Source organism: Chiloscyllium punctatum, chromosome 33 (genome assembly GCF_047496795.1).
Source record: "Chiloscyllium punctatum isolate Juve2018m chromosome 33, sChiPun1.3, whole genome shotgun sequence".
In the NCBI taxonomy this organism is placed as follows: domain Eukaryota; kingdom Metazoa; phylum Chordata; class Chondrichthyes; order Orectolobiformes; family Hemiscylliidae; genus Chiloscyllium; species Chiloscyllium punctatum.
In genome coordinates this window covers 11,950,853-11,970,166 of record NC_092771.1, presented here as the reverse complement: position 1 = coordinate 11,970,166, position 19,314 = coordinate 11,950,853, and the positions used below count along the sequence as shown (strand labels likewise).

The 19,314-nt window shown below is 44.3% G+C and overlaps 1 protein-coding gene across 2 annotated transcripts in view; it reads left to right on the top strand.

Moving 5' to 3' along the window:
* Nucleotides 1-19,314, top strand: part of LOC140458435 (dual oxidase 2-like) — a 91,775-nt gene that overhangs the window by 22,889 nt on the left and 49,572 nt on the right. For both annotated transcript variants that reach the window (XM_072552995.1, XM_072552994.1), the window contains 5 exons: nt 1,097-1,187; nt 3,856-3,958; nt 9,014-9,180; nt 10,574-10,746; nt 15,158-15,276. In XM_072552995.1, coding sequence (XP_072409096.1) covers nt 1,097-1,187; nt 3,856-3,958; nt 9,014-9,180; nt 10,574-10,746; nt 15,158-15,276 — 653 coding nt within the window. The remainder of the gene's footprint in view (nt 1-1,096; nt 1,188-3,855; nt 3,959-9,013; nt 9,181-10,573; nt 10,747-15,157; nt 15,277-19,314) is intronic.

Sequence of the window (19,314 nt, the reverse complement as noted above, 5' to 3'; positions counted from 1 at the left end):
GGTTATCATTGACCAGAAACTGAACTGGATTAGCTGTAGAAATACCAAAGCTACAAGAGCAGGTCAGAGGCTCGGAATCCTGCAGCGTGTAACTCACCTTCTGACTCCCAAAAGCCTGTATACCATCCACATAGCACAAGCAAGTGAGGGGATAGAATACTCCCCATTGAGCTGGACGGGTGCAGCTCAAACAACATTCAAGAGGCTTGACACCATCCAGCCCACCTCATTGGTGCATGAACATTCACTACTTGCAGCACCGATGCTCAAGAGCAGCAAAGATCCTGAGAAAGCAGCTTCCAAATCTCTGACGATCCGACTAGAAGGACAAGGGCAGTAGATACACCTACATGATTCCCTCCATTCACCATCCTACTTGGAAATATATCGCTGTTCCTTCATTGTCACTGGGTCAAAATCCTGGAATTCCCTCCCCAACGGCACTGTGAGTCTACCTACAGCATATGAGTAGCAGCAGTCCAAGAAGGGGCAGCTCACCACCACCTTCTCAAGGGCAACGAGGGATGGGCAATCTCTGCTGGTACAGCCAGCGACACCCACATCCTGTGAATGAATTATTAGACAAAGCCACTGTGGTGTGTGATCTGGGGGGATCTCGCAGGGCATACTGTTCCATCCTCCAGTTGAACAGGGAAGTGCATTAGGAATGTTCTGCCCTCACTGAGGTTCCTTTTGACATCAGATTGGGTCATCTTCCCACTCGCAGGGTCTGGTTAACATGATCTGATTTGAATTTGGTTTGCTTTATTGTTGTCACATGCACCCAAGTACAGTGAAAAGCTTTGTTTTGCAAGCAGTACACGCAGATCATAGCAGACAAGAATAGGGTGCCTAGACAGAGGGAAGCAGACAGGTTACACTGGACAGGAGGCGTGCAAAACAAAATCAACATTATTTGAATTTAGAGAAGTTCATTCGGCAGTCAGATCAAAGCAGGGAAGAAGCTGTTCTTGAACCTGTTGGTGCATGTTTTTAGGTTTCTGTACCTTCTTCTCTACAAGCTTTTATATCATAGTTTCAGCAAGTCATCTTTTTACTGATGTCTGGAAGTTTTTTTAATTTCGGTTCATTACAGAAACAGGACATGTGCATTCCGTAATGTCACCACCATCGACAACAGGGGGTCTCCTGCACTTCGAGTGTGCAACAACTTCTGGAGCAGACAGGTACAGAATCCAAATTCAAACTCCTAAGCTCATAGGCAGTAATGGACTAGGAATGGTGGAGGCAATTGTAATTCTCAACAGCTTTTCTATGCCTCTACTCTTTGATGGCAAAATATGATGCAAGGACATCATAGCAGACTTTTATAAAACACCAGTTTGATCTCAACTAGAGTATCATGTCCATTTCTGGGCACTGGAATTCGAGAAAGAGAGAGAGCAGCCGTGGTTTTAATGTGAGTAATTCCAAGGATCAGGGAGTAAGATTATGAGGATAGTAGAGGCTGCCCCCCTTTTTGAGAAGATTGAGAAGATATGTAATACAAAACATGGAAGCATTGTAAACTGTGAGGGGGATGGTGTAGAACTCCAAAAGGACATAGACAAGTTGGTGGAGTAGGCAAGTTAGTGTCATGTTGGTAGGGAGAGCATGGACAGAGAGTCCAAATAGGGGGCAATATGATCAGTATGTTAATTCCTAAGCATTTCTGGAATTTGTTAATCCTCAGCTGGAGAGTTGGGAGGTGATAGCCTAGTTGTATTATCACTAGACTATTCATCCAGAGACCCTGATAATGTCCTGGGGGAGAAGAATCCTGAAAGAACTGTGGATGACAGAAATCAGATACAAAACAGAAGTTGCTGGAAAAGCTGAGCAGGTCTGGCAGCATCTGTGGAAACAAAGCAGAGTTAACATTTCAGGTCCAGTGACCCTTCAAATGTTCAAGGAACTCTGACTCAAATCTGCCATGGCAGATAGTGGAATTTGAATTCAATTTAAAAAAAATCTGGGGTTAAGGATCTAATGATGACCATGAAGCCATTGCTGATTGTCAGAAAACTCCATCTGTTCACTAATACACTTCAGGGAAGGAAATCTGCCATCCTTACTTGGTCTGGCCTCCATGTGACTCCAGCCCCAGAGCAATTTGGTTGACTCTCACCTGCCTCTCTGGGAAGTTAGGGTGGGTAATAAATACTGCCCTGACCAGCAACGTCCACTCCCTGCAAATGAATTTGTAAAAATCTAAAGTAATGCGCAGTTGTGGGCTCCCCATTCCAGCACGGAAGTGATTGCATTGGAGAGAGTGCAGGATAGATTTTGCAAAATTAGGTCCCAGGATAAGTAACTTCTGCTGTGAAGACAGATTGAAGGATTTGAGACTGTTCTCCTTCAGGAGGAGCAGGCTAACAGGAGATTTGATAGATGTTTTCAAAGTCATGGGGTTTCTGGATAGAATGGATAGGGATAGATTGTTCCTGCTCATGAATGAGAAGACAGACCTTTAAAGTGTTTCACAAGCGCAGCAAATGTGTTGTGACAAAAATCTTTTTTTAACTCAGCAAGTAGTTCGGGTCTGGATCCTCTGCCTGAACGTGTGGTGGAGGCAGATTTAGTTGAGGCATTCAAGAGGTCATCGATTGTTTATTTAATGAGAGACCTTGCCCAAGAGTCCAGGGAAAAGGCAGGAGAATGGCATTTCATCATTCTGCTCATTGGTTTGCTGGTGTAGATGCATTTGGCCAATGGCCTCATTTTGTGCTGTGATTGATAGAGCTCTTCAAATCAAGAGAAGTCTGGACAGAGTGTACATTGAAAGATTGTTGCTGGTGGCGGAAAGTTCCGGAACCCAAGGGCGCTGGTTTAAAGTGATTGACAACAGAACCAGAGATGACATGATGAAACTGTTTTACGTGGCAAGTGGAGAGAATCTGGAATGTTCTGTTTGAGACTGCGGTAGAGGTTGACTTAGTTGTGGCTTTCTAAAGGAAATTGAATAATTATCTATAAGGAGAAAATTGGCGAGGCCACGGGGGTAAAGATAGGGGAGTGAGATTCACCAAATCATTTTCACAGAGAGCTGGCATGGGTGGGATGGGTGAAATGGCCTTCTTCTGAGTTAGTTACTGGATTAGTGGTGCTGGAAGAGCACAGCAGTTCAGGCAGCATCCAACGAGCAGCGAAATCAACGTTTCGGGCAAAAGCCCTTCATCAGTGTTGAACAGTGCTCCCGTCACTTACCTTGCTGGTCCTGATGCACTTCACTAAGTGATTGTGTCGCTGGTACATAGGTCATTGTTAAATGTGGCTATCTGCATTCAGCAGGTCTTTATAGCCTTTCCGTGTCCTGTTTTCGTATTTTGGGGAGCAAGATTTTCAAACTGAAACTTAATAAAGATTTACGAACTGTCGCCAGTGATACGATCTGTGTTGGACACAGCCCAATCCCCAAACAGAAGAAGTGTGTCTTCAGTCTTTTAAAAAGAATATCAGAACCATCCTCTCCGACAGTTGAACAAGGACAAGTAGGGATGGGCAATAAATGCTGGCCTTGCCAGGGACGCCCACATCCTGTGAATAGATATTTTAAAAATTGCAAGATATTGCTCAACCATGAACATTATGTTAGTCAGGCACAAAAACATTCAATGACATAATTGAGGGACAGGCGCCAATTGTTGACAAATGGGACGAGGTTAATTTGGGATATCTGGTTGGCATGGACAAGTTGGACTGAAGGGTCTGCTTCCGTACTGTCCAGCTCTGTGATGCTATGACTCTAAATGAATGATATAAATTTTAATCCTTCGAAGATGCTCCCTGCCTTTTCAACAGGTTTTTGTTGAAGTCGCAAAGTGTGCAGAAGGTTAATTGAGCTTTTTCTTTCAGAGGGCAAATCTTCAAACCGGAGCTGATGTGGAAGAGCTGATTTTTGGGATGGCATCTCAAATCGCTGAGAAAGCAGACAATATTATTGTGGAAGATCTCAGAGGTGATCTGTTTATTGAGTGTTTTTGTTTACCAAATTCTTCCAATACAAACCAGTGATAGTCAGTGAGAGATTTTGGGTCAGCCATGGTAATGGAAAGGAACTGCAGTTGTACCATCAGTATTCAACCTCTGGACTGCAACATGCGGATAAAAGTGTATGTTGCCATAACGACTTGAATCCCTGACTGGATTACAACACACCTTATCAACATTGCAACAGTGCCATAAATCTAACGGGCAATTATTAAGAACTAATTATAAAAAGAATTAGGACATTGTTTTTCTTTCAATGGAACTCATTATATGTGGTTAGAGTTAAAAATCACACAACACCAGGTTATAGTCAACAGGTTTAATTGGAAGCACACTAGCTTTCGGAGCGTCGCTCCTTCATCAGGTGATAGTGGAGGGCTCAATCCTAACACACAGAATTTATAGCAAAAATTTACAGTGTGATGTAACTGAAATTATACATTGAAAAATCGATTGTCTGTTAAGCCTTTCATCTGTTTGAATGCCGTGATTGTTTCACTTCTTTCATGTGTAAATCACAAAACTTTTTTCTAAAAGGTTGCATTCTCAGGTTAGCTGTTAACAATGGTGATAGCTAGACAATATGTTGAAGGTGTTGGCCCCCTGTGTTCTCTGTCTATACCATGATGTTTAGATTGATTCTAATCTAAAAAGTGAGATAACGGAGTTTTACATGAATTCATGCAGTTTTTGAGCTGAGTTTTACATGAATGCATGCAGTGTTTGAGCAAAGTACAATGTAACCCTGCAAGTACAAATTCACCCCACAAAATATACGTATGCATGTGGGTCTTTGTCTGTGTGTGTGTGTGTCTGTTTGGGTTGGAGGTTGTGAGTGTGAGAAAGTGTATGTGTGTGTGTATAGTGAGTGTAGAGTGTCTTAAGCCTGGTGCATGTGTGGATGTGGGAGTGTGTGTGTCTGTAAGGGTGTGTGGGGGTGTCTGTGTGTGCATCTGTGTATATGTGTGTCCGTGTATATGTGTATATACTGTGTGTGTGAGAGTGTGTGTGTGTAGGAGTATCTATGTGTGTGTATAGTGCAATGGTGGTCACCTGTAATGTGACATGAACAAAAGGTCCCGGTTGAGGCCCTCCCTATGAGTACCGAACTTAGCTATCAGTCTCTGCTCGGCCACTTTCCTCTGCTGCCTGTCCCGAAGTCCACCTTGGAGGATGGTCACCCAAAGGTCCGAGGCTGAATGTCCTGGACCACTGAAGTGTTCCCCAACTGGGAGGGAACCTTCCTGTCTGTTGATTGTTGTGTGGTGCCCATTCATCCTTTGCCGTAGCCTTTGCTCGGTTTCCCCAATGTACCATGCCTCCGGGCATCCTTGCCTGCGACGTATAAGATAGACAACGTTGGCTGAGTCACATGAGTACCTGCCATGTACAAGGTGGGAGGTATCCCCACGCGTAATAGTGGTATCTATGTCCACACTCTGACACGTCTTGCAGCGTCTACTGTGACAGGGTTGTATGGAGTTGTCCTGAGGGCCAGGCAGCTTGCTACAAACAACGATCTGTTTGAGGTTTGGCAGTTATTTAAAGGCAAGTAGTGAAGTTTTGGGGAAGGTCTTGGTGAGGTGCTCATCCTCATTGATAATGTGTTGCAGGTCACGAAGAACATGGCGTAGTTTTTCAGCTTCTGGGAAATACTGAACAACGAAATCATTATATGTGTTGATCTTTCCACACTCTATACTACGGAGATCACAGAGGATGGTGTAAGACAAGAAGTAGCCTACTGCCTTTATTGGTTAGGGAACTGAGTTCAAGAGTCAGGATGTCATGTTGCAGCTTTATAAGATTTTGGTTAGATTAGTTTCCCTACCGTGTGGAAACAGGCCCTTCAGTCCAACCAGCATACACCGACCCTCTGAAGAGTAACCCACCCAGACCCATTTGCCTCTGACCAATGCACCTAGCGCTATGAGCAATTTAGCATGGCCAATTCACCTGACCTGTACATCTTTGGACTGTGGGAGGAAACCGGAGCAAACTCCACACAGACAGTCGCCCGAGGCTGGAATTGAACCTGGGACTCTGACGCTGTGAGGCAGCAGTGCTAACCACTGAGCCACTGTGCCACACCTTAGACTACACTTACATTACTGGGAGGATGTGGATGCTTTGGAGAGGGTACAGAAGAGGTGTACCAGGATGCTGCCTGGATTAGAGCTATAAGGAGAGGCTAGAAAAACTCAGTTTATTTTCTCTGGAGCGACCAAGGGGAGACTTGATAGAAGTCTATAAAATGATGAGATGCATAGATAGTCAGAATCTTTTTCCCATGTTGAAATGTCTAAATCTAAGGGACATGCATTAAGGTGAGAGGGGGAAAATACAAAGGAGATGAGAGGGACAGGTTTTTTATACAGAGTGGTAGGAGTCTGCAATCTGCTGCCAGGGGTGGCGGAGGAGGTAGGTACGATAGGTTTGTTTAAGGGACTTTTAGATAAGCACATGAATATGCAAGGAATGGAGGGATATGGACCAAGGACAGGAAGGGGGATTAATCTAATTTGGTATCAGTTTTAGCACAACATTGTGGACTGATGGACCCTTTCCTGTGCTGTACTGTTTATAATATTGCTTACTATTATCGCTCCTTTGTTCCAATCCTTTGTTCCTTTTTCATCAATTATGTGAAAGATTTGGATGGGAACATAGGAGCTATAGTTAGTAAGTTTGCAGATGACACCAAAGTTGGAGGTGTAGTGGACAGCGAAGAGGGTTACCTCAGATTACAATGGGGATCTTGATCAGATGGGCCAATGGGCTGAGGAGTGGCAAATGGAGTTTAATTCAGATAAATGTGCGGTGCTGTATTTTGGAAAAGCAAATTAGGGCAGGACTTATACACTTAATGGTAAGGTCCTGGGGAATGTTGCTGAACAAAGAGACCTTTGGATGCAAGTTCATAATTCCTTGAAAGTAGAGTTGCAGGTAGACAGGATTGTTAAGAAAGTGTTTGGTATGCTTGCCTTTATTAGTCATTTAATTGAGTATAGGAGTTGGGAGCTGAAAATGTGTTGCTGGAAAAGCGCAGCAGGTCAGGCAGCATCCAAGGAACAGGAGAATCAACGTTTTGGGCATCAGCCCTTCCTTGGATGCTGCCTGACCTGCTGTGCTTTTCCAGCAACACATTTTCAGCTCTGATACTCCAGCATCTGCAGTCCTCACTTTCTCCTATAGGAGTTGGGAGGTCATGTTGAGGCTGTGCAGGACATTGGTTAGACCACTTTTGGAATACTGCGTGCAGTTCTGGTCTCCTTGCTGTAGAAAGGATGTTGTGAAACTTAAAACAGTTCAAAAAAGATTTACAGGAATGTTGCTAGGTTTGGAGGGTTTGTGCTATAGGGAGAGGCTGAATAGACTGAGGCTATTTTCTCTGGAGCATTGGTGACCTTGTATAGGTTTATAAGACCTTGAGGGGTATGGATAGGGTAAATAAACAAGGTCTTTTCCCTGGGGTGGGAGAGTCCAAAATTCGAGAGCAGAGGTTTAAGGTGAGAGGAGAAAGATTTAAGAGAGACATAAGGGGCAATTTTTTCATGCAGAGGGTGGTGCTGTATGGAATGAGCTGCCAGAGGAAGTGGTGGAGGCTGGTACAATTGCAATATTTAAAAGGCATCTGGATGGGTATATGAATAGGAAGGGTTTGGAGAGATATGGGCCAAATGCTGACAAATGGAATTAGATTAATTTAGGATATCTGTTTGACATGGACAAGTCAGATCGAAGGGTCTGTTTCCATGCTGTACAACTGTATGACTCCAATCACTGTATGTTTGTAATCTCGGTGACTTTAGACTTACCTTTTTCTCTCCCTTTGTAAAGTTAGTTAATCATGTGAGAATTCAGAACTTTAGTATTACTGAAAAAGGCCACATTTTGTCACAGCTTCTTGTCTTGCACTCATCAGGACACTTTCTAAGAATACCAGTTCAAGGAGCAACAATATTTTGTCCAAAAGCGAGTGCAGCATTTACTTCACATGTAGCATTGATGTCATTTCCACTCGACACTGGCTTGCTTTTTTGCAAATTGTTCTGGATGCAAGCCAAAAAGCTTTAACAAAACTAACATTCATTGAATAAAATGAGACGAATGAAGACAAAGTGAGATGGAGAGGAGCTGTGGGTACCGTACTACACTGTAGAGGGAATGCTTTCAACCTTTGTGAAGAGAATAAGAGTTTTTTTCATTCTAATGCTGCCATGCAGCTCAGTGGTCAGTGCTATGGAGACCAAGTCAACAGTTCCTGAGTTCAGTCTGCAATCCAGCAACTTGGGGACAAAGTTAGATTGATAGTGACTGCAGCTAACCATAAGACCATGTGATGTAGAAGCAGAAGAAGTCCATTCAACCCATCAAGGCTGCTCCACCATTTAATGGGATCATGGCTAACCTGAGAATCCTCAACTTCACTTTCCTACCTTTTCCCCATATTGTTGATTCCCTTACTGATTAAAAAAATCTATCTATCTCAGACTTGAAAATGAAGCTGGGGTCAAATATTGGGAGATTTAATACATGCCAAATATTCAGGTGATCAGGAGATCATGATGCTGATAGGGTGGTGTGATGGCTCAGTGGTTAGCACTGCTGCACACAGCACCAGGCACCTGGATTCAATTCCACCCTCAGGCGACTGTCTGTGTAGGGTTTGTACATTCTCCCCATGTCTGTGTGGGTTTCCTCTGGGTGCTCTGGTTTCCTCCCACAGTCTGAAGATGTGCAGGTTAGAGTGGATTGGCCATGCTAAATTGCCCATGGTGTCCAGGGATGTGTGGGTTAGGTGGATTGGCCATGGGAAATACAGGGGAATAGCATTTGGAGAGTGGGTCTGGATGGGGTGCTCTTCGGAGGGTTGGTGTGGACTCAATGGGCCGAATGGCCTGGTTCCATACTATAAGACTCTGAACAGAAAGAGGGTTATCGAAAACCCACATTCAACAATATAATGTAGAGTAATTTTCAGAAACAATGGTTTATTAACAAATTGTGCAACTGTGTTCAGACTACATGTACGGGCCGCTGAGATTCTCTCGATCTGATCTGATGGCTCTCACCATCCATCGTGCCCGGGATAATGGTCTCCCGACGTTTAACACTGTGAGACGCGCCTTCCAACTTGCACCAATTAACAACTGGACTGACCTTCAGCCCACAGCCGAGAAACAGGAGGTGAGTTCATTTCACAGTGATGCCCCCCCCAAACTCATGGTACCACTTTGACAACGTCGCTTTGTGGGTGCTGAGAAACCTGAAACAGAAGCAAAACAGTCTGGCCGTTCCTGTTCAGGTCGGGGAGCCTCTGTTCAGAGACAAATGGGGTTATCTTTGCAGGTCTGTACACTCCCATCAGAAGCAGAGGGCTCTTGCTTCATGTAGGTAAAAACAATAACTGCAGATGCTGGAAAGCAAATACTGGATTTGTGGCGCTGGAAGAGCACAGCAGTTCAGGCAGCATCCAACGAGCAGCGAAATCGACGTTTCGGGGCTTTTGCCCGAAATGTCGATTTCGCTGCTCGTTGGATGCTGCCTGAACTGCTGTGCTCTTCCAGCACCACTAATCCAGTCTTGCTTCATGTAACCTGTCCTCTAAAGAAAAACTGAAAGAACTGCAGATGCTGTAAATCAGAAACCAAAACAGGAGTTGCAGGAAAAGCTCAGCAGGCCTGGCAGCATCTGTGAAGAGAAATCAGTGTGAACGTTTCGGGTCAGCGGAGTTCTGATGAAGGGCCACCAGACCTGAATTGTTAACTCTGATTTCTCTTCATAGATGCTGCCAGGCCCCTGCTGAGCTTTTCCAATAACTCCTTTTTTGTTTATGTCCTATAAAGACCTCCTTAAGGGTAAGGGCCAAGTGCTGTTCAGTTGGCTGAGCCATTGGTTTGCAATGCAGTCTTGCACAGTGTGGGTTCAATTCCTCCATTGGGTATGAAGGTCCCACTTTCTCAACCTCTCCCCTCACCTGAGGTGTGGTGACCCCCAGATTAAAGCACGACCAGTCGCCTTCCTCTTTCTCTCTTCAATGCGAGAACAATCCTGTGGTCTGGTAAGAATATGGTGACTTTACCTTTGACTGGTGTAGGCTTAGTGTAGATTTGGTGATACAGACTCAGTGGGCCGAAGAGCCCATATTTCTATGTGGCTTGTTGTAAGATTATTTTTGATAACATCTTTGTACTTTGGGATAATTCTACTGTTAAAGGTGCGATGTAAATACAAGTTGCTCTATGCAGTCAAAAAGTGTGGTGCTGGAAAAGTACAGCCAGTCAGGCAGCATCCAAGGAGCAGGGCAGTCAACATTTTGGACATAAATTAGGTCACGCACATCGACTCTCCTGCTCCTCGGATGCTGCCTGACCGACTGTGCTTTTCCAACACCACATGGTTTGACTCTGATCTCCAGCATCTGCAGTCCTCACCTTCTCCTGCTCTGTGCAGAGTTCCTATTAGCACACTGGCGAGAAATTAGGAAAGAATTGGAATTGACGCTGTGCAATTTTTTTTCTCTCATTCCAAATTGCTGAAACGCCTGGGTTTGGCTCATTTCATTTTCACTGTGCCACAGCTCTTCAGTAAGTTGGCCCAGGAATATGGTGACATATCTGAGCTCGAATTGTGGCCAGGTGGACTGCTGGAGAGTAATGGGACGCCAGGAGAACTCTTTACTCAAATCATCATCGAGCAGTTCCAACGCATACGAGACGGAGACAGATACTGGTTCGAAAATCAGCAGAATGGGTATGAGCTCTCTACTGCCAACACTTGCACTGTTGCTTACTTGCTGCAACAAAAGCACAGAGTCATAGAGATGTACAGCATGGAAACACTCCCTTCAGTCCAACCCGTCCATGCTGACCAGATATCCCAACCCAATCTAGTCCCACCTGCCAGCGCCCGGCCCAGGAATTCTGTTGCATGGCGTTGTTTAGAGTCTATGTAGGGGAGAAGAAAATCCCTGCTGTTTGAAATGACTGAACTCTGTTTGCGTTCGGAGCCAGTCTCTGGAAGTGAAGGGCGAGATCTGCTCCAAACGTTGCCACAAGGGCTCCCTAACGCAGGCTGTGGAAGGCAAGGCAAATGAAATGAGGAGGCTAGATGGTTATCTCTGCACAGCGACCATCGAAAGTACGTTAGAGACCAGACTGAATGCTTTAAAATGTTTTTTGGCAATTTGACAAGCATTGTAAGGATTACTTGATGGAGGCGAGAGGGGAGGATCTGGAACGGGTCCAGTTAACTGATGAAGGGAGGATTATCGTCAACTCCCTGCTAGAACTCAATCAACCACAGCTGACTCTAGTGATTGTTTTGTTCTTTTTAACCTGTCCCGGACTGATAGCTTCCTCCATCGCTCCATTTCCAATTCACTCATTCATTGCCTGTCAGTCCCAATTATAAGAAGAACATCAGAAACAGGAGCAGGAGTAGGCCGCCTGGCCCCCCTCCAGCCTGCTTCGCCATTCAATAAGATCGTGGCTGATCTTTTCATGAACTCAGCTCCACTTACCTGCCCGCGCACCATAACCCTTAGTTCCTTTACTGTTCAAAAATCTATCTTTGTCTGAAAAAATTAAACGAGCTAGCCTCAACTGGGCAGTGAATTCCACAGATTCACAACCCTTTGGGTGAAGAAGTTCCTCCTTAACTCAGTCCTAAATCTGCTCCCCCTTATTTTGAGGCTATGCCCCCTAGTTCTAGTTTCACCTGCCAGTGTTTCAACCTCCCTGTCTCTACCTTTATCTATTCCTTTCATAATTTTAAGTTTCTATAAATTCGTCCCCACCCCCCCCCCCCCCCCCCCCCGCATTCTTCCAAATTCCAATGGGTATAGTCCCAGTCTACTCAGTCTCTCCTCATAAGCCAACCCTCTCAACTCCAGAGTCAACCTAGTGAACCTCCTCTGCACCCCCAGTGCATCCTTTCCCAAATAAGCCCACAACTGCACGCAGCACTCCAGGTGTGGCCTCACCAGCTGCAACATAACCTCCTTAAACTCCGTCCCTCTAGCAATGAAAGACAATATTCCATTTGCCTTCTTAATTACAGCCTGTGTTCTCACTTAGTCTTTGTCTGTCGCCTTGGAGTGTTTTGGCTGGTATGTGGGTGAAACTGAAAATGAGCAGAGGCTAATAATGAGCAGAATCACAATGGTCCCCAAATGCACATGATACGTGGTTTCATTAACAACTGTACATGAACGCGGAACGTGACGATCATTGACAGGGGCGGCACAGTGGCTCAGTGGTTAGCACTGCTGCCTCACAGTACCAGGGACCCAGGTTCGATTCCAGCCTCTGTCTGTGTAGCGTTTGCACATTCTCCCCATGTCTGCGTGGGTTTCCTCCCACAGTCCAAAGATGTGCAGGTCGGGTGAATTGGCCATGCTAAATTGCCCATAGTGTTAGGTACATTAGTCAGAGAGAAATGGGTCTGGGTGGGTTACTCTTCAGACGATCAGTGTGGACTTGTTGGGCTGAAGGGCCTGTTTCCACACTGTAGGGAATCTAATCAAAACATGGATGCCTGTCCTTTGTGTCACTGTCCAATTTCACCCCATAAACTCTCCCATTGCTCACTGGAATGAGTGATCCACAGGACTCACAATGTGAATCTATCCAGTTTGAGAGCAGGTAATCTTAACACATATAGACCAGTTAACACATTTCAACTGGTTAATATATATAGACCAGATAACACATACAGACCAGTTAATATATATAGACTAGTTAATAAATATAAACCAGTTAACACATATAGATCAGTAAACACATTTCTACCAGTTAATATATAGATAGACCAGTTATCACATATAGACGAGTTAACACAGCTGGAAAGCTGTGTTTTGTTTCGGGCAAAAGGCACTACATAAATGTAAGTCTTCAATTTTCTTTCCTCCTGCTTTACCTTAGATGTTTCTTCTACTGTTTCAGTGTTTTGAACCTTAATGACACAAACGAAGTAGCACAGATGATATTGCCCATTTCGAAAGCTGGGGGCCAGCATTGTGCTGGGGAGGTGACGGTCATTGTACAAAGCTTCATTAACCTTTCCAGCCAATGCTGAATCCAGTGTCACTATTTTTTTTACCAGCAAAGCTATTCCCTTGATCTCACTACCTTAGCAGCAGCAAAGGCCAATGAACTTGTCATCCCACGTTCCTTGTCCATGTTCATTCATGGGATATGGGCATCATTGGCTGGGCCAGCATTTATTGCCTGTTACTAACAGCTCTGGAGAAGGGGAGGGAAACTTGCGGACGGTGGTGTTTCTCATCTGCTACCCTTCTTCCAGACATAATGTTTATTGAAGATGCTGTCAAAGGAGCCTTGGTGAGTCGCTGCAGTAGTTGGTACACACTGAGGCCAAATTGCATCAGTGGGAAATGGAATGAATGTAGTCCAAACAAGGGAGCTGCTTTGTCCCAAATGGTAACAAGCTCCTTCAATCTTATTGGAACAACACTCATTCAGGCAAAAGGACAGTATTCCGTCACACTCCTGACTCATGGACAGACACTGGGAAGGCAGGAAGTGACTGCAGAATTCCTAGCCTCTGACCTGTTGTTGTAGCCACAATAGGTATATATATCTAAGGGCACAGCCTTAGAGTAAAGGGAAGATCTTTTCGAATGGAGAAACTTCTTCAGCCAGAGAGTGGGGAATCTATGGAATTCATTGCCACAGAAGGCTGTGGAGGCCAGGTCATTGAGTTTACTTAAAACAGAGATAGATAGGCTCTTGAGTATCGAAGGGATCAAGAGTTTAAGGGAGAAAGTGGGAGAATGGGGTTGAGAAACGTATCAGCCATGATTGAATGGAGGAGTAGACGTGATGAGCTGAATGGCCTAATTTCTGCTCTTATGTCTTATGGTCTTATATGGCTGACTCAGTTCAGTATCTGGTCAATTGTAAACTGCAGGATGTTGATAGTGAGGGACACAGTGATGAAAATTACATTGGAACATCATGGGGTAATAGTTAGATTCCCTCTTGTTGGAGATGGTCATTGCCTGCCCATTGCATGGCATGAATGCTACTTGTCATTAGTTAAACCAAACCTGGACCTTGCTGCATTTGGACATGGATCGCTTCATTATCTAAGGGGTAGCTGAACATTGCGCAGTCATCAGTGAACATCCTCACTTCTGACCTTATGACTGATGGAAGGCTGTGGTAATTATTTTGCATACAAAGTCAAATTCAAGCTTATTTTAGTCCCACTACAGACAGTGGTGCAAAATATCCAGGCTGACCCTCCAGTGAATAGTAATCCTGGGCAGTCAATCCAGTCAGATAAGATGCTCAAGCACATCTCTTTTATTTTCATGTGTGTGGCTTCACTACATCTACTCAAAACTTTTGCTTAATTAAAGCATCATATTTGGAACATAGGCATCATTGGCAGAGCTGAAATGTATTGCCTTTGAGAAAGAGATGGTGAGCTATCACTTGGAGGCCTCCAGCTACATCACTATGGGTCTGGAGGCACATGTAGGCTAAGTCAGGTAAGGATAGCAGAGTTCCTTCCCTAAAGGACATTAGTGAACTAGATGTTCTGTTTTTAAAAACAACAATCTTACAGTTAATATAATCCCTACTGTGTGGAAGCAGGTCATTCAAGTCCATGCCAGCCCCTCTGAAGAGAATCCTAGCCAGACCCACCACCCCCCCTACCCTCAAAGTCTGCATTTCTCATGGCCATTTCACACATCCCTGGACCCGACAGGAAATTTAGCATGACTTAGCCTGCACATCTTTAGATTGTGGGAGGAAACCATAGCACCTGGAGAAAACCCACATGGACACAGGGAGAATGAGCAAACTCCACACAGACAGTCACCTGAGGATGGGATTGAACCCAGGTCTCTGGTGCTGTGAGGCAACAGTGCTAACCACTGAGCCACCGTAGCGCCCCAATAGTTAAATAGCTCCCAATTCTAGCACCTGCCTTTTTAATTCCAGATTTATTTACTTGAGTATACTTGAACACTGCCGTGGAATTTGACTTCATGCCAAATGGATTATTAGGTCATGTTTACTAATCCTAAAACCTGGCCATTTTGTCAACATGCCTGTGTAATTCGAAAAGATTTTGAGCTGTGATAATGGTAAGTTCACTGGCATTTCTTTTTGTGTGTGTTTCAATTTAGATTATTTACAGCTGAGGAAGTCGATAGCATTCGAAATATTACCTTCTTTGATGTCCTGGTGAAAGCCTTAAACACAACAGAGAATGAAATTCAGAAGGATGCGTTTGTATGGAAACCTGGTGAGTTAAATTGTCACAATCAAAGTTAGGGTTGTTTGCAGTTTGTTTGGTGACACATTCTGTGCTTTAGTATGGCTTGGAGTTTAACAATTTTAAACACCAGTCGACAGCAGTTTATTTCAAAACGTACGCATTTTTTAATCGTGTTACACCAATAAAACTGGCAGGTGATATGTACGACAGAAGCAAATTACTGCTGATGCTGGAATGTGTACTGAAAATGAAAGATACTGGAGATCACAGCAGGTCAGACAGCATCCACAGGAGAGAAAGCAAGCTAACATTTTGAGTCTAGGTGATGAAGAGTGGGGTATATCAGTCCGATTCAATTTGTATACTTCAAATTGGAGTTTCGCTATGACCAGTATTACTGGTTAATTTTACTGGCTTTTGCCTTTTGGGTTATCTCATTATTGTTTGTCGGAACGTACTATGCACAAATTGGCTGTTACATTCCTGACAAAACAGTGAATGCACTTCAAAAAATACTTGGAGGTAGTGAGGACTGCAGATGCTGGAAATCAGAGGCAGTAAAATATGGAGCTGGTCCTGAAGAAGGGTACTCACTCGACTCTTCTGCTCTTCTGATGCTGCCTGACCTGCTGTGTTTTGCCAGCTCCTCATTTTATCGACTCAAAGAGTACATCAGTGTCCTGCTGCAAAGCATTTTTGATTTTAATTGGCAAAAAAAAATGGAATTTAGGAAAGTGAGCAAGGGGTAAGGTACTTCTGTGATTTCCTGGTCTCTCAGAGCCTGAAGCTGATGTTAGGAAAGTGAGCAAGGTGTAGGATACTTCTGTGATTTTCTGATCTCTGAGTGGCTGTGTGATGCTGATGTTAGAAAAGTCAGCAAGGTGTGATTTTCTGATTTCTTAGTGCCTGTGGGATGCTGCCTTTGGCTCAGTTGGCTGGATGTGATACCAACAAGACTCTCCTTCGTAACCTCTCTCCTGGCCTGGGGTGTAGTGACTCTCAGGTTAAACCACCATCAGCCATCTCTCTTGAATGGGAGAACAGCCCTAAGGTTTTGTAGGACTGCAGCAAATTTACCTTTTACCTTGCTACTTTTGGCTTGAACTTAACCCCAGGCCCAGTGCACCATCCATGACCTTAGAGTCATCGAGTCATAGAGATGTACAGCATGGAAACAGACCCTTCAGTCCAACCCGTCCATGCCGACCAGATATCCCAATCCAATCTTGTCCCACCTGCCAGCACCCGGCCCATATCCCTCCAAACCCTTCCTATTCATATACCCATCCAAATGCCTCTTAAATGTTGAAATTGTACCAACCTCCACCACATCCTCTGGCAGCTCGTTCCATACACGTACCACCCTCTGCGTGAAAATGTTGCCCCTTAGGTCTCTTTTATATCTTTCCCCTCCCACCCTAAACCTATGCCCTCTAGTTCTGGACTCCTGACCCCAGGCAAAAGACTTTGCCTATTTATCCTATCCATGCCCCTCATAATTTTGTAAACCTCTATAAGGTCACCCTTCAGCCTCCGATGCTCCAGGGAGAACAGCCCCAGCCTGTTCAGCCTCTCCCCGTAGCTCAAATCCTCCAACCCTGGCAACATCCTTGTAAATCTTTTCTGAACCCTTTCAAGTTTCACAACATTGTTCTGATAGGAAGGAGACCAGAATTGCACACAATATTCCAACAGTGGCCTAACCAATGTCCTGTACAGCCGCAACATGACCTCCCAATCCTGTACTCAATACACTGACCAATAAAGGAAAGCATACCAAACGCCTTCTTCACTATCTTATCGACCTGCGACTCCACTTTCAAGGAGCTATGAACCTGCACTCCAAGGTCTCTTTGTTCAGCAACATTCCCTGGGATCTTACCATTAAGTGTATAAGTCCTGCTAAGATTTGCTTTCCCAAAATGTAGCACCTCGCATTTATCTGAATTAAACTCCATCTGCCGCTTCTAAGCCCATTGGCCCATCTGGTCCAGAACCTGTTGTAATCTGAGATAACCCTCTTCGCTGTCTACTACACCTTCAATTTTGGTGTCATCTGCAAACTTACTAACTGTATCTCTTATGCTCGCATTCAAATCACTTATGTAAATGACAAAAAGTAGAGGACCCAGCACCGATCCTTGTGGCACTCCACTGGTCACAGGTCTCCAGACTGAAAAACAAGCCTCCACCACCACCCTCTGTCTTCTACCTTTGAGCCAGTTCTGTATCCAAATGGCTAGTTCTCCCTGTATTCCATGAGATCTAACCTTGCTAATCAGTCTCCCATGGGGAACCTTGTCGAATGCCTTATTGAAGTCCATATAGATCACATCTACTGCTCTGCCCTCATCAATCTTGTTTGTTACTTCTTCAAAAAACTCAATCAAGTTTGTGCAACGTGATTTCCCACGCACAAAGCCATGTTGATTATCCCGAATCAGTCCTTGCCTTTCCAAATACATGTACATCCTGTCCCTCAGGATTCCCTCCAACAACTTGCCCACCACCAAGGTCAGGCTCACTGGTCTATAGTTCCCTGGCTTATCCTTACCACCCTTCTTAAACAGTGGCACCACGTTTGCCAACCTCCAGTCTTCCGGCACATTACCTGTGACTATTGATGATACAAATATCTCAGCAAAAGGCCCAGCAATCACTTCTCTAGCTTCCCACAGAGTTCTCGGGTACACCTGATCAGGTCCTGGGGATTTATCCACCTTTAACTGTTTCAAGACATCCAGCACTTCCTCCTCTGTAATATGGACATTTTGCAAGATGTCACCATCTATTTCCTGACAGTCTATATCTTCCATATCCTTTTCCACAGTAAATACTGATGCAAAATATTCATTTAGTATCTCCCCCATTTTCTGTGACTCCACACAAAGGCCGCCTTACTGATCTTTGAGGGGACCTATTTTCTCCCTAGTTACCCTTTTGTCCTTAATATATTTGTAAAACCCCTTTGGATTCTCCTTAATTCTATTTGCCAAAGCTATTTCATGTCCCCGTTTTACCCTCCTGATTTCCCTCTTAAGTATACTCCAACTTTCTTTATACTCTTCTAAAGATTCACTTGATCTATCCTGTCTATACCTGACATATGCTTCCTTCTTTTTCTTAACCAAATCCTCAATTTCTTTAGTCATCCAGCATTCCCTATATCTACCAGCCTTCCCTTTTACCCTGACAGGTATATACTTTCTCTGGATTCTCGTTATCTCATTTCTTTTTGAAAGTTCTTGCCTGATACCGTCAAAATTGGTCTTTCTCCAATTTCGAACTTCAACTTTTAGATCTGGTCTATCCTTTTCCATCACTATTTTAAAACGAATAGAATTATGGTCGCTGGCCCCAAAGTGCTCTCCCACTGACACCTCAGTCACCTGCCCTGCCTTATTTCCCAAGAGTAGATCAAGTTTGCACCTTCTCTAGTAGGTACATCCACATACTGAATCAGAAAATTATCTTGTACACACTTAAGAAATTCCTCTCCATCTAAACCTTTAACACTATGGCAGTCCCAGTTGATGTTTGGAAAGTTAAAATCCCATACCATAACCACCCTATTATTCTTACAGATAGCTGAGATCTCCTTACAAGTTTGTTTCTCAATTTCCCTCTGACTATTAGGGGGTTTATAATACAATCCCAATAAGGGATTCTTATTTCTCAGTTCCAACCAAATAACTTCCCTGGATGTATTTCTGGGAATATCCTCCCTTAGCACAGCTGTAATGCTATCCCTTTTCAAAAATGCCACTCCCCCTCCTCTTTTGCCTCCCTTTCTATCCTTCCTGTAGCATTGTGTCCTGGAACATTCAGCTGCCAGTCCTGCCCATTCCTGAGCCATGTTTCCGTAATTGCTATGATATCCCAGTCCCATGTTCCTAACCATGCCCTGAGTTCATCTGCCTTCCCTGTTAGGCCCCTTGCATTGAAATAAATGCAGTTTAATTTATTAGTCCTACCTTGTCCCTGCCTGCCCTGACTGTTTGACTCACTTCTGTTCTCAGCTGTACACATCTCAGATCGATCTCTTTCCTCACTATCTCCCTGGGT